Source organism: Pyrgilauda ruficollis, unplaced genomic scaffold, assembly GCF_017590135.1.
Source record: "Pyrgilauda ruficollis isolate IOZ18807 unplaced genomic scaffold, ASM1759013v1 scaffold96, whole genome shotgun sequence".
In the NCBI taxonomy this organism is placed as follows: domain Eukaryota; kingdom Metazoa; phylum Chordata; class Aves; order Passeriformes; family Passeridae; genus Pyrgilauda; species Pyrgilauda ruficollis.
In genome coordinates this window covers 1385387-1407750 of record NW_024531710.1, presented here as the reverse complement: position 1 = coordinate 1407750, position 22364 = coordinate 1385387, and the positions used below count along the sequence as shown (strand labels likewise).

The following is a 22364-nucleotide window of genomic DNA, read 5'->3' as shown; positions in this document are numbered from 1 at the left end:
ATCACCTGCTTGGTAATGTGCCATTATGGAAACATATCTGATTTTTTGCTGGTTTCTGCCTCCAGTGCTAGAAATAAGTTGAAAACAACCTGTTCAGTTCACAATTTCTATGCCTCTGACTAACCAGACATTCTCTTTGTGTTGTGAAGGCAAAAATAAAAGACATGGACCATGGCAGATGGCCTCTTTTTGTCTGAGTAAGAGAATCCTGGAAGGGACCAAAGTGTGGTATATAATATATTAGTGTGATCAACAGATGCTTATGTGAATGAAAGAAATAAATCTTTGGAGAGGGCAGCATTTTTTTCAACCAAGATACCTGTCTCGATAATATTCAGTGTCAGAAATTGACCTGACGAACAAAATTCCTGATTTCTGCTATCTGAAATATCAACTGGAACATTCAAGGTAAGGTTTGAATTTCCTTCAGTAGTGAGATTTTCAGAAGAAAGCCAGACAAAATTTAAAACCATCAAGGGAGATGTCTTGCTTACTATTAGGAATGTACACCAAACTCTGCCTAAAAAACTTTTTTAACCGTTATCAATCTATTTTCTTAATATTTCCCTTTAATTTTAATTAAAATAGTGTGTCAGGAACCTGGGCAATAAACTACCAATGGTATCTCACGCTGATGTTTGTTCCAATTAAAAAAAAAAAAAACAACCAAAAGTAAGTATTAGCTGGGAGAAAGGTAGGGGGTTTTCCCCTACATCTGATATTGGCATCTGAAACAAGCCAAATTCTGGACATGTATCACAAATATCAATTTTGAAACTATTGAATCAAGACAGGCTTCAGCTCCTCATGAAAAATGAGAACCCCTATCAAAAATTCATAGTATCACCTCATGCTAAAATCCTGTGATATCTCATATTCTCTGTGCAGTGAAAAAAATAACATATTTTATTTATTTTCCATGTAGTAAAACCCAAAATTATCTCATGCATCTAGCTGTGCATTATTGAAAACCATAAAAAAATCTCACAGAATTCAAACATAAATTATAGTGATTTCTGTATAATTGACAGTTTTAAAAATACATAGAAACTCCATTAAGTGCAACTGTTGAAGTCTTAGATGTAGTCTTCCCCAACATGTCAGCCTCCTGTTTCCATCAACTTTCTTGTCTCATCTTGCTTACCATGTCACCCTCTACAATTTAGATTCTTAGGGTTGCTCTGCATGTTGTTTCTCCACCATTCTTCCACTCTAATGCTTTAGGCTGTAGTTATTTCTGAAAAATAAAACACGTGACTTCAAATAACAAAAACTTCCTCCTCCACTTCTCTTGTGGAGTCTGGTCATTTAATTTTAAACTGTACTCACTGTTGCAGCCATTGCTGCTTGTAGCTTCAACTAGGTTGGCACCACACTCTGAAGAACTTGTCCTTGGAATGGCAACTTTCCTGACCATAAAAACCAAAAAGGAGACAAGAGAGAGAGAGAGAAAAATGCACACAGAGTGAAAAATGTTACCAGGGAAGAGACAAATTAATAGAATGATTTTTCCATTGGAAAAAATGACATAGATCTTCTCCAATTACGTTCTAATTAATACTCATTGCTTTTGAGAAGCATGTGTTTGAGGGAGAAGAACAGAGATCAGAGGGCAGCACAGCATTTGGAACTACATGGCTTCTCTCCTGAAGGTAATGTTCCTGTTTGTCTGATTTCTTAGGTCTTTATTTAAAAAAATGAGTAAATAGCACAGAATTATTTATCAATTCTCTTAGTGTTTGGAAATGATGTGAAATTTTCCACACTTTGTTGAAGAGAAGCAAGTCTTGTAAATGAAGCTGATCATTTGCTGTCTAGTTCCTTTTCTTTTAATAGTAATCAGACATCTGCTCTCTTGAGAAGAGTCATGAGCTATTCTCTGTTCTGTCCAGTTTGTGTCCTGTGGTGATGTAACTCCTCCACAAAGTCTGTTGTCTTGGACAGCTTAAATGGCTTTATTCCTAGACCCTGTTGTTTTGGCTGGCTGAGTTCTTGTTCATCAATATTACACTTACTTTACAGGTCATTTGGCATTTCAGCATGCACTTACAGTGAAATATAGATATTAACTGCAGATTTATTTTGGTTTTCCCTAGGGTTTGCTCTATTTCTCTGAGCTATATGTGTGGCATTTAGGCTTATCTATTGCTTTTAAAGAAAAGCTGGCTCATGTGGCATCTCTTCTCATCACCTTTCTTATTCTTCTTCGAGTAACCCTGGCAAAATATGTTTCTGGAGGAAGAAGACCAGATGGACCTGGTCTGATAGGTGAATTGCTGGAAGCAGAATATGCCATTTGTTCCTCAGTGGCAGTGTAACAGCACAGATTTTTGTACACTTCTCTGTTTTGCCCCTGTCAGAAGGACAGGCTTTATCAGAGGGTGGGGGGTTGTTTCAAGATGGAGAATGGCTAGATCTGTGTTTGCCCTGCCTCCATGCGCTCTGCAGACTGGAAAAAATAAATCATCAGCTGATAAAAATGTGATGACTCAGTTAAATGTAAAAGGAGAATTATTTCCCACTGTTCACCCAGAGCTTGCATGTGCAGCCCTACACTTTTATGGATTACTTTCACTGTAAGTTGTGATTTGGTTTTATAAGCAGAGCAATGAAACCTCCACCCTTGTATGTAGAATGGATTTGTTTCTAGGGAGCAGGAAATGCACTTGTACATGCTTGGTCCTCAAATCTGCCCCAAATACTCTGAGAGAAAGAAAACTTGGAAAGGAGGGAGGCACGATGATACGGCCAAGAAAATAAAGCACTGAGTTCTATATTCCAAATGATTTGATGTATAATTTTAGGAATTTGGTTTCCTTGTCCTGAACTTCAATTAGTTTCTCCTCTTCTGCACCTCTCCAGATTACATTACTGTTTATAGTAAAACCCCACCAGAACCCTCTGCTGAGCGAGCCATGGAAATGCTCACTAACACAGTATCAGGAAAAAGGCTTTCTGCTCTCTGCTTGTGGATCAAACGTCTTTGTTAACAAAGTGGAGTGGTGGAAACTTTAGCACAGTATGTCTCTTAACATTTTAAACTTAACATATCCTGTCAGGAGGCCAAGTCAAAGATGATGCAAACTCTCAGCTAACCCTTACAAGCCCTAGCTCCACCCTCTTCTAAGACATAGGTGATAGATGAAGTTTGAGACAAAAGTTGGGATTAATGACAGCTCTTAGCAATCATGCTCATTCACTCAGCTGAAAAGATGAGAGTGGATTAAAGTATCCACTTGAGACTCTTCAGGTGTTGGTCACTTCAGCCAAGAGATAAGGACTTAGAGATGTAAAGTGTTTCATTTATAGATGAGTTCTCTTGCAGATGACCATCCTACATCAGCCTCTGAAGTGTAAAGGTAAGACAATTTTAGCCAGTTAGGTTCTTTCATCTGTACTAAAGAAGTTCATAATGGCTTTATGAGATTTCCCAAATTAGTCTGGTGTGTAAGATAGGGTTCAAGGACAACTATGTTGTAACTGAGTTGTTGCCCTTTTTATTTTTCTAATAAAGTTTTTCTAACTGTCTAATAAAAGATTTTTCACAGACCTGTCATTGCTATCACTCTAAGCTTCTGTACTTAGACCACAAAACTCAATAGATTGTCTCCAGCTTTCCCCTAATTTCACTGTATGTGAAAGAAAAGGGATCTTTTAACACATTACTCTCTGAAGACTTTTTTTTTTCCTTTTCCCAGAGATAGTTTTACTTCTAAAGAAATACTGTCTGTATCTCTGTGAGACTTCAATGAATTTTTCTTAAGTTAGTTTAAGCTGTATTTTGTTCTAATAAGTTTATAGTAATTTGCAAATGTTTTTTAGCAACCACTGTGACATTCCATGTTTAAGCAAAATTAATTTAATTAACATTGCTAATATGGGGGGTATCCTTTAAAACAAGAGATTTGTTTTATATCAACTGTTTTATCAAATGCTCTCCATCTCTTCTAAATACATTCAGCTGTGGGAGAAGCTGGCATTCAGTGGGTTTCCATGACAGCAGCTGAGGTAAAACTAGACCAGCTATTCCAAAGGTGGCTCATTGAAAGGCACAGGTCAGAAAAGTTGATTTGGCAATGTGACCATGGGAGCACAAAGAACAGAATTGCAACAACCCTTAGTTATCATAACCAAGGAGAAATGCAGTATAGGAGGAAAGAGAAGATTCTGCAAGTCTGTGTTGGTAAAGAATTACAGGGGCTATAAGTTGCTTTATAGAGACATACAGATGCATCAACACATATTATTGGTATATGGCAAAATGAGTTCTTACAAAAAGTGCTGTACTCTAAAAATAAAGAAGGGACACAGGTGCATTGCACAGGTGCAAAATAAAGAGAGCATTGCAAGTGAAGATGATAAGTTTGTTTGGTTTGGTATAAGTGTAGTGATATATGTACAGCATCAAACAGTTGCCTCAATCCCAGTAAATCTTTATGTGTTTTTATTCCAAGTCCTAATATGTCTAAAATGCTACTAAAACCAACCCTGCAGCACTTGCTGTCTGGCACTGACATTTGCCTTCTACTCAAACCCAGATCATCCTGGACAAAATAGTGAGCTCTCTGAGTTGTCCTAAATGCTAGTAAACATCTATCTGGAAGAATTCTTCAATTTCATTCTTTCCTTAGTTTTCCATTTTAGACTGGGATTGGTAGAAGAATTAGGAGCTAATGTCACCAGCTGCTTCAGTTACCAGTTCAGCTGGAACAGCTTCTGATCCCTAAGCACTTTGTTAATCTTCCTCTACTTCTCAGTCTTTGGACAACATCAGGTAGACTAATGTTTTAAAATGTTAGCACTAACTCTGGATGGACTGTAAAATCTCAGATAGGGGTGTACTATGGCTATTTTTTACAAAGCAGCTGTAAGGAAGAGCTTAGAAATGACACTGAGAAAACTTCAAGCCAGGAAGTCAATATTACAAGCAACAAGTTGAGACATCCCCATTCATTATGCTGAATAACCATACAACCTCATGGATAATTCATTACATACTTTTACATTCAAATAATTAGTACATGATTACCAGAAGAAATTTCTACTTGATTGAATAGCTTCAGCCTTATGAATCACTTTTACCTGCAAAGGAAGTAGAATGCTCCAATTACAAGAACTCCTAGAAGAAGAAGGGAAGCCAAGAAAGCTGCAAACAGGTCACCTTTTGTTTGGGATTTGATGCTGGGCAGCAAAACTTCCTCACAACGAGCTCCTGTGTAATTCTCAATACACCTGGGAAACCAAGTTGGATTTGGATTAGACGGCAGCTTGTCAGCTACGATGGAAAGCACAAAAGGCTTCTTCTGGGTAGAGAACTTGTTATGACTCAATTCAAAGGTTATATTTGCTTCACAGCAAGTTTTCTTACAGAATTTCCTCTCACCTTGTATTTCTGGAACAAAGGGAATTAGGCATGTTGGGCATCAAGTTTACATTCTGATCCATGCTGCTTTTATATATTAATATACTCATCACTGACAGATTTAATTAATCAAGCCTACTTCTTCAGTGTTAACTGTGTCATCCCACTGGTTCTCACACAGCAGTCATGCTTTCTTTTCCCTGTTTCAGGAAACTTTCTGGCTTCCTTTGTTGAAGATGGTAGTGTCAGCAAAAGAGATCAAGTAAATGAGAATTCATTGAGACACAGCACAGCTTAAACTGCAAAAGTCGTTTATGCACTGTAATAATTCATGCCAGAACATGCTACATGCTTGGTGAATAACCCCCTTGTGGAGAGACCTATGTGGAAGTCTTCTCTACTGTGTTTATTTTATGTGTTGAGCTTCTGAAAACTTCTTCTGAAGAAAGGATTAAAACCAATATGGTATTTTACCATGCTAAAATGGTATGATATTTTATTTAAAAAAAATAAAATTAATTGCTTAGTAATTAATGATCAGCCAAAAATAGGTAGGTTGAAGCTAAACTAATCTTCATTTGTTATGTATTTTGCACTTATTCCGCTAAGTTTTCTTAAGGAATTGATTTCATTACAGAAAATGGGAAGCGCTTCTTTCAATATCTAGATTCTGTGTGTATTTTTTATATATGTAAATTTGCTTCTCTCTATTTGTATTACTAAAGATCTTGCTCCTTCTTGCTATTTCTGGCACTGAAGTCATAATAATCTGTGACATAAGCGATTTCAGGCTCCAGCTGAGAAAAATGGGCTAAACTCTGCAACATACTTGAAGTTCTCAATTGCCATTGGCAGCTGCAAGGTATAATTTCAGATGAGGGGTAAGAAGGTGGAGAGGGGAGGAACTGCCAAAAAAGAAGAATGTTTAGCATATCTAACTAAGACCAAAGGATCCCTGTGAGTTTTCTGACATGATGCCTGATGTGACTCCCACTACACTTCCTGTAGGTTATCAACCAGTATTTCAGCACTGCTGCCTAAACCACTGCACGAGCAGTTACTACCCTTTTATTTTAATTCTTTGTCTTTGGAAATATAGTAGAAGATTTAGACACTAAAAAAAGACATCTAATTATCATCATATATTAAAGCTGTGCAACTGATCAAACAGACAGCATTTACTAAGGACAATCTGAGGCTTTTCAAAGTCATGATGTTTCACTGCTGGGAGAAGCAAGGGTAGGCAGACTGCTCTGATTGCTTGAGATAATGTTCCAGATATTTATTCTAAGTGTAGTGGCTTTTCAGTGGCCTATTTCTGAAATACTGTAGAATACTTTAAGAATAGAAGTATAGTTTGAGTGGGGCATTGTTCTCTAGCAAGTGAGAGAGAAATGCTCTGGAGAGCTGAATAGAGTAACAGGGAAAGAAAATGGAATAAGAAATTCATAGGAGTATTCTTGAATAGCAATGAAAACTGGAGAATAATGCAAGGCTAAAATGATACAGGAAGAAAAAAAACAGGTTTTGGCATCAAATTAAGGCTCATGGAAAAGTTCTAAAGAATGAGTGTAAAGGGAGTAAGTCAGTAGCCTAAAGAGCAGAATATAGCAGGAGGAAGACAAGACAGTCATGGCTGCAGAGAGCTGCACAGAGGATCAGGTGAAGGGTGAGGGTTACTGAACTGTTGTGGTACAGGAGAGTGGGTTGGTGTGAACAGTGCATGGAAGCTGTATTCATGTTCTGCAAAGACTGTAGGAAAAGAATTGGGAATCTGTTGACAGCACAGCAAAAGGGTCACTGAGATCGTAGCACTTCCTACAAAACAGAAAACAGAACCAGATGCTTAAGGTAGACACAAGTCTTTAAGAGAGAAAAGAGCTTGAAGGCCTAAGATAGTAAGGGGAAAACTATAGTGATATGAATCCAAGGTTATAGCAAAAAGAAAAAAACCTCTACTAAAGAAGCACATGCCAAACTTAAGACATCCTGGATGCTGAACCTATTAATTCTGCACGGTTGTAACAAAAACAAATTGTAGAAATATGACCAGCTAGTTTGATAGTATCTGTTTAACTGTGAGCAATGCATTAGGGATTACAAAACTACCAATCCACTTTCTCTAGGCTGGCCAGTTGACACACTTGCTGAAAGTGATTCCATGCTATCTAGAAAATGCTGTCATATAACCTAAAAATTATGTAGGTTTTCATAGAAACAGGAAAATTAAGATGAGGTATTTTTGAGTTACATTTAAATAATAAAATTATAGCTAACGTGACCAAGCTGTACTACAGTTATGGCATTTCTGGAAATTCAGATGTTCAAATATTGGTTTGAACAAGCTTTTAGGAAGTCACCTTTCCTGCTGTACAAATAGGTAAAGGCCTATGTTAAAGATAGAAGCAACTGATGCTTTAAGACAACCAGGAAAAGTTTCTTCTGCAAGTCCTTTGCTAAAATAGGTGCGAAAGAAACTAAGCTTCAGTAATTAGCAGTGGAATTCTCTCAGAAGACCTGCTTATCCTGTTGCACTAGCAAAGCTCCAATAATTTCGGTGGAGTTACACATGCAGTGACTGCAAGCAAGACAGAAAGGCAGTCTCTAAGAAGCCCGTGGGCTGTGAACATAACCCAGAGGATGGTGTCTGTTCAGCATCTCCCAGAGGCACTCAGTGTTGCTGTACACAGCCTTAAGAGCCAGTGGCAACTCCCTTTATCTTGCTTGTAAGGGATGCCTAAAGTAGCACCCAAGTTAAGAGCAGCTGTTGACGTGGCAGGCACTGGTGCACCTGCACTTGAATGAGCTGGGGCAAACCCAGAGGAGCTGCTGCAGGCTGCAGTAAGGAGGAGTTGCACTCCCTGGGTTTGTGTTCCCTGGCCAGGTGTTGCTGTTGCTGCACATGCAAGTGCTGCCTTTGAACGGCCCTGCTGTGCAGCATTCCAGAGCTGATTTTTAAAATGGAAAAAAGGTCTTTCCCCCTCTAAGAAAATTGAAATTCTAATTCAGAGTTGAAAGACAGCAGACTTCAGTGTTTGAGGGAAATCTGTGACTAAAACTTCCCACTTTCAGCTGGCATCCAGATTTCTGCTCTCCTGAATGGCTGCACACAAGTGCACACACACGTGCACACACACACACCCCTCTTGTCAGATGAGATGAGCCAGCCTTAACTGTTGTATACAAATGTCCTAGAGGAGCTCCAGACAAAACACCAGCATATGGAAAGAAATCTTGCCACACATGGTATTAATCACATCAGCATCAATGCAAGGAGGAAGAAAATACACTGCATTGGATAAGATGTCAGGAGATGACCAGCAGGTCTGCAATTACACTGATCCTTTACAATCTGATCAGTAAATAAAACATAACAGCCTTGCAGCAACACAGGCATTACTGTTCATTTCAGATGCTGTTTGTTGGACAGTGCAAATGATCCTATGGCACTGGGATTTAGTAAGAAGGTGAAGTTTCTTTCTTTGCCAGACTCTAAGGCAGGCATCATAAGGAAGTATCTGACAGACTGTAAAAGTAGGAAGTAGAATTTGAGTCAAATATGCACACAGATTGTCACTGCTTTGCATTATACTATCAGGGTGTTAACTTTTCATTTAGACTTCCTTCAGTCAGGAAAATTTTGAATACTTCTTGGTAAAAAACTATTTCCATGTAAATACAAAGCTCTGAGCAGAAAAAGATGAGAAATTATCTGCTTATCAATGCAGTTCAGATTACATGGCTGATAACTTCAAAATCAACATAATCTTCAGTCTGTAGCAGAGTCCTAAAAGTTGTCCTAATACATACAGTCTAAGAACATCTAGTAAGTATGAAAAAGAATTTAGAGCCAAAGTGAATAAACAATGGCAAAGATAATTATTTAACCAAGCAACCTTTTAAAAAGTTTTGCATTTAGAGAAGTTTCAACACTGTTACTCTCTATACACAGAAAATAAAATAAAATAAAATAAAATAAAATAAAATGCTCCTACTGGAGAGAAGTTGAAAGAGTGGGTTATTTTTCTCTAAAAGAATGGCTTATTCTCCCCTCCCTTAGCTACGTGTTTATATGGGAAGGCTTACCTATCTGGCAGTGATATTAGTTTGGATTGCTAATAGTTTTCAAACACATAAGAGAGTGTTGCACTTTATATTTTATGTCCCATTAAAAAGAAATCCTAATTACTGACTCTTTTTAGCTATACTTTTGGTGTGTATTCTAATTTTTGTTACTACCTTTCAAAAAAGCCAAAAGCAGAACTGAAAAATACTAATTGGACAGTTTGTTTTCAAAAGAGCCTGAGGTACATTAAAGTGCATTTTTGGAGGCAGAGAAGGAAGAAAAGCCCAGATGACTGGGAAGCCCTTCCCTGGCAACTTGTAGGGTGCATATTCTGAAGGCTGAAAGCACAGCAAGTGTATGACTTTGTGGGGATGTCTGAAATGGGGAATGAAGGGCCCATGGCAGAGAGCCAGGCAAGGAGGGAGGACACAGAAAGTGGGAGAAGGAATTTGCATGGGATTCACTGGGTTACCATAGGAAAGGTGAAGGAGAGATTCCATTAGGATGGAAGCAAAAAAAGGGAAAAAGGAAGAGATATCCTTGAAGATACACAGGTATTTCAGGGAAGAGATTTGCCTGTGTCTCTTGCAGTACTTAGCCCTTGGCAGAGTAGGATCCCTGTCCCAAAATGAGAGCATTCACTGTTAATTTCTGTGTGTACTGCCCTCTGAAGCAGAGCTCTGTGTGTGTTGTCTCATACCATCTGTATTTTACTTGACATACAGAAAGAATGTTCTCAGAAATCTGCCAAGTGTAAGAAAAAAATGAGAGTACCAGAGCTTCCCGTCAGAAACCAAAATCTTCACTTAGTTCTGCAGTGCATTAATTAGCGTTTATGGGACAGCTGTGCTTCAGGTGCTGAGGCAAACAGCTTTCCACCTTGTGTTTTATGATGCACCTGAGGCAGCTGCTTTTCCATCCTCCTCTGCCCTGCTGCCTGTTTATTGAGTTCATTTGAGTGTTCCTGGGTTTGAAGCTCATCTGGTTTGTGGTGGCAGGTGTGCCTTTTACTGCTGAGAACACAAACTCCTTGTTGGGAGAGCAGTGAGGCAAGATGGCAGCTGGAAAACCTCATGTTTTAACATATCAGCTGTGTTTAAAATCTGCTACTGTTGCACGTGGAGGGGGGGTCAATTAATGTTCAGCAGATACTAAATTTCTGCCTTGTATATAGCTATTTCTGATTAATAAAAAAAACCCTGAAATTCCAAAGATAAACAGTAGCTCTTCATTTTTAGCATGCTACAAAACACATATTTCTAAAGAATGATGCATCTTTCTTAGTCACAGGGTGAAATTACTTCCAGTGATGTTGTAGAGGGTAATCTGGACTAACTCTGCTGAGCACAACACTTTTGTGTGACCAAGTACCATGTCAAGGCAAATGTGTTTTAAGGGATTTTTACAGTTTGTTAGTCTGTTCTTTCTCCATCTCCTCCTTATAATTAACAATCATTCAGCCCTTGACTCTAAAAATGCTTTGAGTTTTCTTTCAGTAGGACATGATCATTTGAGAGCATGGGGGGGGAGCTTTGGGTGGGATTTGGCAGAAACCTTCATCAAAGAAACTGCGCAACTGTGTGATGATGCCAGTCATGAAGTTCCAAAGCACCAAATATTTTCTGAATTCTGCTGAATAGTGATGCATTTTTTCTGTTGTTTCTATTCACATCACTGCTGATTACTAAGATATCTGTGTGTAAACAAAACCTTTCTCATCTATAATTAGCCTTCTCTGACTGATTAAGGAACATGCTTAGAATGAGGATGTGCTTAAATAGAATGCTGCTATTTAAGCCCATCTAACTTCATAATCAACCATTAGATACAGAAAAAAATAGTTGATAATTTAAATGCAATAAGATTGCCTGAGTATAACAAAAATGCTCTTAAGATGTTACTTTTCTGCTTCAGCAGATTATAAAATCCTATAGCATCTGAATTGAAAATCACTTCATTTGGAGATGTTAAGGTGGAAATTATCTATGCTAACTAGTTTGTGCTCCTGAAGAATGAATTTTTCTGAGTATTTGTTACTTCATATTTACAGTTATTGCACTGAATACGTATTTCTTGTTACACAGTCCAGCAGTAGTTGAGAGGGTGCTTTGAAATTGTATAACTGCTGTTCTTTAGTTTAACCATTCATTTTTCATTTATGTACAATAATACAGGATTCCTTCTAGAAAAAAAAAAAACCAGCATGTATTTCAAAATGTTTTACTTTTTTTGTGTAGTATTAATTTTATATTGCATAAGCTTGCAAGGTTTAGCACATAGAATAAATCACCATACAGCACTTCAGAGCTTTAATCTCACTTCTGGATCTGATTCACTGTGACACTGAACAATGACAGTGATCTGCTGTGTATATTTTTCAATGAGCATTTACCACAAAATTGCCTCTTTTCTCCCTGTCTTACTAAATGAGTTTACGTGCCTGAGTTTAAGTATTTAGATTGAACTGTCCCAAATAAAAGATAGTAATATTTTAATTAGGCATCTGAGAAAAGATGTTGTTTCCTTCCTCAACTGTTTTATCCAGTTATCATTAGTTATAGCTCAAGACAGAGGAGGGAACAGAAGTTGCCACAGAAGAAAAAAGATAATATCCTTAAGTGTATCTAATATTTGTCTGAATGCCTATTTTTTTGTGAAGCAAACCCATTAAATCAACCATAATTTATTCTCATGAATGATAACTCAGAATTAGTAAACGCAGGACTGTGAAAAGTGACAGTTTTATTTAGCATCTTATGTCTTGTTCAACCAGAGAATAAAAAGATAGGGCAGTATTTATGCAGGAAATGCATCCACATGCAAACCCAGGAAGTGCTTCTTTCCAGTTTGCTACATGGGCTTCAGAAGGAAGAATGGTTCTGTTGTGGAGTGGTGTAAGAAGTATTTGCTGCCTTGATGTTTCTTTACCAAGTAGTCTTTGGCTGTCACTGTGAAGCTGCTCTTTGAGTATTTCAGCATGATTTGAAGAAGACAGTAAGTCTTGAATTACATTCTTGTTTCCCTCTTAAAAGATTATATTATTTTTTGTGTCTCTGCATTTTGTTCAGGTCAGGCCATTTTATATTACAAAAGTTTTTGCAACATAATTGCTTTGTAAGCAAAACTGCACTTTGCCTTTCTGAATGCCTTTCCCACAGTCTATATTCCATAAGGCAAAGGGTATTTTGTTCTTTCTGTATCGTAACAAGGAAATATGGCTCTAATTATAGATATAATCCTGAATGCACACATAACTGAATACTGTTCCATCTGCCAAGCAAGTATACACCAAGTATACACATTTATTTTTCTCATATTGCCATGTCTCTGTAAACTAGGTAACTAATAGGTAATTGGTATTTTCTTTTAGATAATGCTTTAGAAGTGATTTCTTAAAGAAGGAAAATGGAGAAATAGTCTTTAGACAGCTACTGTCCAATACTTAGACACACAAACTTCAGTTTCACTGACCTGCAGAATGGACTGGATACAGCAGGAATCATATAACAAATCCCTCCATTTAGACAAAAAGATCCATAACTGGTGCCACAGAGTTCTTCATGATCTTAAAAAAAAGACCAAAAGAAACACTGAGAAAAACAGACTTCAAACCAAAAAACACAAAAATAAACTACCACACAAATGAAACCAGCTTATGAGCAAAAAAGGTATAGGTCTTGCCTTCCAGGCCAGCAGCACAGAGCACTGTTTTGCAGAACAGTTTCATGTAACAATATGCAGAAAAGATCACAAATTTATCACCATATCAGACATGAAACAGATAAACTGGATGAATAAATCAAAGCTGCTCTTGCAGTGAGAAATTCTGCATTCCTTCCTTTGCCTTTCATGGCCCCTGACCATAGTGAGTACAGTGATTCACGTGATGACCTACATGAAGTCTGCTTTGTCCTGTTCCAGTGGCACAAACCACCTTTAGCTTAACTAGCTCCTGCAACAGTCAGATGCACTGAGTCCCAGGTAAGGGCCAGGGCATTCTGAGACTGCTCTGGGCTGCACTGAAGCTGAAATGGGGCACACTGGGACACCCCTGCCTTCCCCACCCTGACTGGCACTGGCCAAACCACGCCACAGCCTGCAAGCACTCACTTGTGTACAGGACTGCTGCCTACAATATCATTTCCACAGACCCCAAAAAGGCTTCTTCCTAACTCAGTAGGTTTCTTAGATGAATTCTTAATGTGTTAAACATGACTAGGCATTCTGGTAACACCTCAAATACAGGACAGTAACGTTGGCACTTGTAGCAGCACTTGTCCATTTTGTGCTTAAAAAGCACAGCTAACTGTACCACTTCACTCTTCCTGAAAGCAGTCTAAATTTGGAAGTTGGACTGAATATATTTATGACACATTTAATGCATCAGTAACTCATTTCATATATATGCATCTAATATTTTTATATATTTCTTCCATCTTATGCAACCACAGTATCTCAATCAAAACAAAACCAGACCAGTCTTCTGACATCACAGGGGTGATAGTCATGTGTTGCCTCACACTTTGGGTGTTCTTGCTGTTATTTCTCTCAGAAGTTCTGAGAACTAGAATTCTGCTGTGTCACTATTTATGTACAGAAGACATGTTCTATACATAACATAGAGTTAAGAGGAATCAAGATTTTAGTTTTCTTATTTGTCTTTCAAGAAAAAGAGTTATGGTTCCCCTTTATTCCTGCAGAAAAAAAAAAAGTAAGAAGTGTGGCTGTAAGACATTCTACCCTAGAGAGACCTTCTACAACTTCTTATCTAAAATAAGCCAGGCTTTTCTAAGAGTGGCAGAAATGCTCAGCTACCTCTACCTCTGGGCAACAAAACTACTGTGCATCCTGCCATCCTCTAGGCCAGCTCTACCAATTCTACTCCCCCTTCTCTTCCTACATTCTCCCCTTTCTATGACAGCATATTGATGCAGAAGTGTGAATAAAGTCCTTACATTATTTTAAGATGAAGACAGTTATACCCCAGGGCCCAAGAGGAATTCAGTTTCATGCTCCTGTTACCAAAGTGCCAGCTTCCAAATGGTAACTGGACCTTCTTGCCTGTGTGCAGATAAATTAGGAAGCTGGAGGAGGGGAGAAGAAAGGCTGGAAAGATTGTTCACGTTTGACCTTGTTGCACAGAAATGTGTGTTCTGTCCTACCTTGTTAGAAGTTAAATGGAAATTTATTTTAACTTGAAGCTTTCTGTGCTTGTCTGCTGGCAATTCATTTACTACAAGTTCACAATTAAAAGACTTTTAAAATTATTTTGTATGGGTAATTGTACAATTGCAATAGGAATAAAATGGGAAGGGGAGAAAACAAAGAGGTTTTTAAACAAGAACTACACCTTAGTTGATTTTAGTCTATTCAAACATAGATTCTCCTGTGAGAGTGTAATTCAGTTGAATGCTACATCCTTCCTGAAATGAAGAGAGGGCACTGAACACATCAACAGTGTACAGAATATCTATACAATTTTAAGAATCAAGTGAGAAAAACAAAACTCTCAACTTTGACCTGCTCTCAACTCTGTTAAGTGTCTGAGGGAGTTAACTGTTGAAATTCTAGCAGAAGGAAAAGTAAGATGATAGAAGGTAGGCCCTGCAGAAAAATCCTTTTGAACAGCTCATGGAAAGGTTTCAAAGAAATTCTCATGAGAATTAATGAGAATTTGTTAGCCTCCTTAAAGTCCTGCCTTGTTGGTTCTACTTCTTCATCTTTATGCAGAAACAGACCTGTCTCACACTGGCACAGGGGCAGAGTACTGAAGAATGCTAAATGCCTCCAGCCATTCATGCCTTGGAACATTTGGGAGAATGAACACTGCTAAGGTGTGATCTCTGTCTCGAGGACCAGCTCTGCAGCCCAACCAGACATTTCTCTTCTGGCAAAATACCTCGGGCACTTTCTCTTAGGTCTATTAGAGAAAAGTGAGAGAGGTGGAGAGAGAGAACAAAAAGTGCCTAGGAAGCCTTTGAAACCTTTTTGATTGTAATTACAGAGAGTTTTTCTATAGGCTATTTCTTTCCAGAGATAGACTTTTCTTCCAATACTAAGGGGAAAATGGTAACCTTAATTTTAGCAGTAATGAGAAACTTGAAGAAACCTCTATGTCCACCTCGATCAGGTAGCCCTTTTCTCCATGCAGTTGTGCTTTTCATTAATTCTATTTTGTGTTTTAATACTTTGCTACTGATTAGTAAAACCACCTGAGTAACACAGTATAACATAGATGTTAGAATTATGAAAGACAATCAAAGAAATGCAGGAAGCTTTAACACTAGGAAGAAATGTTACTAATAAATTGTAATTTGCTACAATACAAAAATAGATATTATTGTACTCCACACCTATGATACTGAAATGCAGTAGCTTGCTGCAAACTTCGAAGTTACAATTCTGTATTTGTAGACAGGAAAGTGTGAAAACACCAGTTTATCCCTTTAAATCAATGATGTAAAAGAGTATACTGGAAAATCAGAAGGAATTCAATACAAGCCAAATTCCAATTACATTAGCATTGGTGAATGTGTTATGATTTTTCATGAGGTAAGCTAATACATTATATTAATTTAAAAATGTAAATTATATGCTTTGAAAGTCAAATGTATACTACAGTCAGACTCCATAATGAAGACAGAAAAGTTTAACAAGTCAAGAGATGATGGGCAATTAAAAAAATACGAAAGATTTAGCTTTAAAATTAATAGAACTCTATCAATGTATGTTGTACATAACACATAAGTATGTATTTTGATACCACCTTCTATGTGAGAGATTTAAGAGAAGTAGGACATAATAGTTATGTCTTAAAAAAGCTGGATTTTGGTGGAAGAAGTGAAGAGGAATAAAATAAGTTTCTTTCTAATGCTAGACTGAATACTTAAAACTGACTGAGGTAACAGCAGCCTCTAAATACACTTTTTCTTAATTATTCTTTTTGAGGACATGCAGGTGTCCTGGTTTCAGCTGGGACAGAGTTAATTTTCTTCCTAGTAGCTGGTACAGTGCTGTGTCCCTAAACTGTCTCGTCTGTTTGTAGTTAAACTTTTGTAACCTGACTGTCCTGGCTTTAAAAAAATGCAAATGCAGGCTCAATACCATCTTAACCCCGAAGAGCCAGCCAGCCTTGATAATCCACATGTCAACTCAGCTCTCTTGCCTAGTCCAGAGGCTAAAGTACTACACTGCTAACACAAAAAAGGGAGAGATAGGAGTGGGAAATGTTGGCAGAAGGTAAAAGGGGGCTGATGAATGCTCACTTGTAAGCAGCTTTACACTGCACGCCAACCAATCACTAATTGAAATATCAGGAGTGATCAAAGCAAACATCTTACAGGACTCGTACCACTGGCTGGTAAACTCTAGTGAGGGATGGCATTTCTGCAGAGCAGTTGTGACAGTCCCAGTGTCAGCTACCAAAATCAATGCAGTTTCAGTGAATTCTAATGATATAGATGTATGTATCCAAGTAAAGACTTGGAGGAAGTTACCTGTTCGCATATTATTCCAACAACAATTTTTGTTCTTGGTCAGAGGCAACAGCACCTAAAGATAAACATGTAAATTAAGCATATAATTTTTGAACCTGGTGTCTTTTTCCCCTGAAGAAATAGCTATTGGAATGCAACTTTCAGTGGTTCTGCTAAGACATCTGTTGCACTCTGACAGTAATGTACTGTTATATGTAAGTTCCATTAATTCACAGTTAATAGCAAACATTCGCGTCTGCTGTCAAGTTCAGTGAATCCCTGAAGGCAGAGTAACCCTAAATTCAGCATGTTTAAACAATGAATACTTTTAAAAAACTGCCATGCTTATTCAGAATTGTAATACCTAATGCATTGAGGCAGTCTGATTGATTCTGGCTAGCTAATTAGATTGACACTTGCACCTTGAAAGACGGTGCACACAACTGAACCATTCCTCAGACTGCTAATTAGTCAGGTAAGACCTTGGTGGTAGAATTCTTCCATTCCACAAACAAGAACTTTCTAATTTGTCATTTCTCAGAGTCAATATGTGTTTTACTTGATTGTTCCTCATGTCTGGATGTCAGGTGAAATTAGTAATATAAGCTGTGAATTTATCAGAACTTGTACAATGATTTTTTAAATATACAATAGAAACTCTCTGCCTGGACCGAAACCAATGTTCACTTGACATTACTAAAAGAAACTTATTCTGTAGACATGCCAACTCTATAACCATCTATCCTAGCTGTATTCTGTTTTCTTGTTAGGTATAGCCAAGTTTTACCATACCAAATAGGTTACTGAACAAGTCTAACATAATACATCATTTTCTCATGTTTGCTCGTTCTTTCTTCAGAGTGTATGTAAAGTAAATACTTAAGCAAACTGTCCTATATTGGAAGAAGATTATTTTATTTTAACCATTAAATGAGCAAATAAAATAAATTATCAGCTTTATGATAAATAGCTGCCTATACTGCAGCTTTAACAGCTGACTTTCTGTAGAGGCCCTTTTCAAAAGGTGTAATGCATTTGTACTTACTTTATAAGTAGATGCTTCTGGTTTTCATGGGACCACACGTGGCTTCTCTAGCTTTTTAACTGTCCTGTCCATAGAAGACAAAGTGACACGGGCTGTTACCAGCAAGGTCCCCACCCAGAGGCGTCCTCTCGAGCTGGCTCGCAGCTACGCTTTGCTCTGTGAACAGAAGCAAGAACAATTAACGCAGCATGTGGCACGAAGAAACAAATGAACAGGGGTCGCTTCAGAACTAAAATCTTTTCAAAAGAAATAAATCATCCTGGAGATTGGTTTTTCTAGCAGTCAAGATCTGGATTCTACATGTGCTGTTAGAAAGGTTTCCAGTTTACACACAGTGCAGCGCGGGTGAAGTTACCCCAAAGACAGACACGTGTACGGGGGCCAAGGACAGAACAGGGCAACACCCCGTCATGCTCACAGGATCACTTGCACATTTTTCTAGGGTTACCAAAAAAACTAAAAGTTTATTGCTGAATTCAAAATACTCACAAAATGTAGTACATATAAATGGTATCATACATATATTTTACACTGGCATCAAAAATCTGATTTAAATTTGTGTTTCATTGGAGCAAATAGTCTTTGTTCATTTAGTTTCCCTTTTCACAGAAAGCTCCACAAAATTGTATAATATCCAATAATTCTCATTAAATATAAACACGAGGTATAACCTAAATTTCATGCCTAGCTCCTGTACTAGATTTAATTAGGATACGAATCCTTGAACTGACAAAACAGCTTGAGTTTTGCTACTGCCAAAAGGAGATCTGGCGTATCCTCTCCTTCATCTTACTGTCAGAATGTACCTCAGTATCTCTGGTGCAGCTCCTGGTCTAAGTTTAACTTTTTGAGAAGATGCCAAAATCCAATGATCTGACAGAAAATCCCTTAGGGGAAGCTGGTGGTTTTCTACTGCATCAGTGTGTTAAAGGGATGTGCTATGCAACTCATCAGCTCCTGGGACTAGTACTAATTGTTCCATGTAAGACAAATTGTTTATAAGATGAGTGTAGAGAGCAAGGCAGTTTGAGGAAGGCTGTGGAACTACTAATCATGTATTTTCAAACTTTTTTGCCTGTGTATTCAAGGAAATAGGGGGTGACAAAGGGAGGGAGTGAAAATACTTCCTCGCCAATGTGAAAGCATAACTTTATTTTTTAAGTTCTGATAATATCACAATATGGGTCTAAAGATGGTTTTTTAAAGAGGTGTTGCTGACAGCATTCACAGCTTTGACTTTTTTGTTTTTAAGACTGAAAAGTACATAATTAGGTAATCATGTACTTAGATGTTTTTCTCTGAGGTGTTGCATTCTGAACAGAAGTTCAAGTATGTATCAGTGTTCTAAAAAGAATAAACTGGACTATCTCATTAGATAATAAGATGATATATTTAAAGAAAAGGAAGCACTACAGCAGAAATTGTTGCTAAATTTGATTGTAACTCACGCCTGTGTGTGCATTGAGCTCATACTAGAAACACAAAGATCATCTGTGCACCTTTCTTGCACTTTCCAAACTGAGTTTTCCTCTACATGCAGATATAGCCTATGCTCACAGAAACTAAAAATCCTGCTGTATGAATGCTCAAATTTTTATCTTCCATGTATCTTGGGAGTTTGTGAAATGTTACTTTGTATATCCAGTTAAGAATATTTTAAACTGAAATTTAAAATATAGCCTGTTTTGCTCTGTGCCAGCTTGTTGAAAAATCTTATCAGTTCTACCCTTTTCCCCTCATCTTTGTCATCTAAACTGATATTAAGAATAGTAATGCATTGTTTGAAATGCTTATACATGAAAGTTAGGTCACCTGTGTATACTGAGATATTTTGGAACAAGTCTTGAACTCGTTAGATTTGTCTTTAAATGAACCTGTGTGCTTTACTCCCCATCAATTTAAATCAGAATCTGTATTGCCTCTTGGTTTTCTGTACTTTTACTGTTAGCTGGCCTCAGCATCCACAGCACCTGTAAGTCTCAGTGAGCACAGGCAGATAAAAAGCAAGCACTGAATAACGATTTGGGCTTTGGTTTATGGATCTTTGCTATTCAAACATTCTTAAAATTAATCTCTATATAAACGCTCCCCCAAATTAAAGAAGATCGTTTCAGTCATGTGGCTATTTCAAATATACATTGTTTGTACATTTAGATTAAGTTGCACCTTACAGCTATCTTTGAGAATGGGATTTTACTGCATTATATATTCTTTCTAAAAATCAAAAAAGGTAAAATCTCATTCTGCCCCAATATTGAGCTCAAATATTTGGTCATGAAAACAATGAAGAGGATTTTTTTTTAAAATTGCTTATTATGCTGATTAAATATAAATTTCCTTCTGAGATGTCCTTGATACCTGTCAAGCAGTCAGTAGTCTACACCTCATACTTTCTCCAAGAGCCAGGAACTGTCCTGAAGTCTTGTTAAAAGGAGTCTGTTTTTTCTCACCTAGGTATAACTTCTCTTACCTTCAGTGTCTGAAGCTCAGAACTGACCTGAGCATAGAAAATCATCAGGCATCAGAAAAAATCCATCAAACTGCCTGAAACTGATGCCTTGTGAAGGCTGGCCTGGAACAGAGGCTGGATGGAGTGAAAGGGATTTATTAAAAGACCTCAACAGATCCACCTTGGGCAGTACAAGAGCCCGGCCAGGGCTACAGCCAAGATAACCAAAATGGACAATTGGCCATGAGGTCTCTCGCTTTTATGAGTTCTGCTCCATTTGCATATTGGAGTTAATTGTCCAGGTATAGCTTTAAGTTATGAAGGCCCATCCTTCTCGTTTTTTCTCTCTTCAGTCCACATTGTTTGTGCTCTTGGGCCTGAAATTTGGGTGGTTGTCCTTGGTCCCAAGCTAGGAAAGGAATTGTTTTGTCTCCCTACTCTGTGAAGAGAGCTCACCATCCCTTAGTATCAAGATCAGAACTACACACTAAAGCAGTATAGAACCTGAAAAATATAAAAGCTAAAACCTAAGGCATCAAAACAAATGAGGATCTCTACAAGGAAGAATTACAGGTGAGATCTTACAACAAATCTGTATAAGAACAATGTTTTACTTAAATTTATGCATTGGAAGTTTCTTTTAGGATGGGATAACCACAATATCAGGAAATTCTGACAAAAGACGGGAAGCTAAAGCAGATGACAAATACATGACAAATCTCAGTGTGCTTTGGTTGACAGGGTAATTGTTTTGGAAACAGTTCTTCAAAATTCCTTCCATTGCAGTTTTCTGAAATGACAACAAATGGCTGAGTCCTCTTATCTTAGAAATCTCTACAGCAAAAATTTAGGTTTACATTCTCATTTTTATCCACTAAAGTACGTTTAGGATTAATTCTATACTAAAACAGGGGGTAAAGCTCTCGTCATGGTGTTGAAATTGAAATTTGAGACACTACAGTGAATTTCAGGGAAAACTTTCCTAAACAGCTTGCAAACAACTGCAGATTTCCATCTGAAACCCCAATTCTATTGTATGAGATATTCATACCGACATTGGCAAAGTTACAAAGTTGAGGCTTCTGTCCAATGTAACTACTGTAGTCATACCACAGATTTTTGATTTTGAGGTAGAGATTCCAGTTTCAAGCTTGTGTGTGCTTATGTGAGGGGAATTATTAAATCTTGCAAGACCCTTGCATTCAAAAAAATCACTATCAGTCCTGGAAAACAACCCCCACCACTATTCTATCATTCTGTGTGCTTACTGATTTCTTCTGTGCCACTTTTGCTTCCAAGTTTCATCCCTAAGTCTTGTAAGAAATCAACTAAATGAATGCAACTTAAAGTTTGTCGCTGCATGGTTAATTTTTATTCATACCTCAGTGGCAGATGTAGTGTCCCTCATAATGTCAGCTCTCAAATGTCAATAATCTCAGATCCAGCAATCAGAACTCATGTCATAAGAGTTTAGATATTTACTTTACATGTCAGTCGTCAGGAATCCAGTGTAACTGGTCTTTGTAATAATGATTTTGATTTTTTAGGATTTATCCAGCACTAACAGCTGCTTGCTGCTACCGGCAGCTGTTCCAAAACACAGGAGGGATAATTGTCAAAACCTGAATTTCAGTCTCTATTATTTTCTCCATTTAAAGCACCTTAAATTAAAGCACTAAAGAAGTTCTTAAACTTGGGATGTTTTACTTCATTTTTTTTCCTTTTTTTTTTGCATTTAATTTTGTATTGAGTTAATTTGTTCTACTTAAACCACGGCTTACCACAGCAAACGGGTATTCTTAACCGCGCTGGTGTAATCTTGCTCAGACGTGCACAGGACAATCTGCTGAATCAACGTAATCCCCAATCCGCATGCTGTAGTCCTGCAGCTGCTCGCTCCGGCGCCGTTATGTAATCCCGGCCTCCCGGGCCGGAGCGGGGCGGGGCGGGCGGCGCTGCCGCAGGGC

At 37.8% G+C, this 22364-nt stretch overlaps 1 protein-coding gene across 2 annotated transcripts; it reads right to left on the bottom strand.

Moving 5' to 3' along the window:
* Nucleotides 1-641: 641 nt before the first annotated feature.
* Nucleotides 642-22358, bottom strand: NRG4 (neuregulin 4). Of its 2 annotated transcripts, none has more exons than XM_041489720.1 (7): nt 22179-22358; nt 17949-18104; nt 16925-16979; nt 12900-12993; nt 5083-5232; nt 1330-1409; nt 642-1257 (listed from the first exon to the last, which is right to left on the bottom strand). In XM_041489720.1, exons 3-7 carry the CDS (start codon nt 16932-16934, stop codon nt 1232-1234), a joined length of 360 nt encoding a protein of 119 aa, XP_041345654.1. In that variant the 5' UTR covers nt 16935-16979; nt 17949-18104; nt 22179-22358; the 3' UTR covers nt 642-1231. The 2 variants fall into 2 exon arrangements, with proteins under 2 accessions (XP_041345654.1, XP_041345656.1); XM_041489722.1 differs by having other exon boundaries at nt 642-1237.
* Between the last annotated feature and the right edge of the window lie 6 nt (nt 22359-22364).

Bases quoted from the DNA above. Each gene is read 5' to 3' on its own strand.
- NRG4 (XM_041489720.1), bottom strand. The intron at 5,233-12,899 runs GTCAGTGAAACT...TTGGTTTCCCAG, and splicing joins GTATCCAGTCCATTCTGCAG to GTGTATTGAGAATTACACAG. The intron at 1,258-1,329 runs GTGAGTACAGTT...TGTTATTTGAAG, and splicing joins AAGCAGCAATGGCTGCAACA to TCACGTGTTTTATTTTTCAG.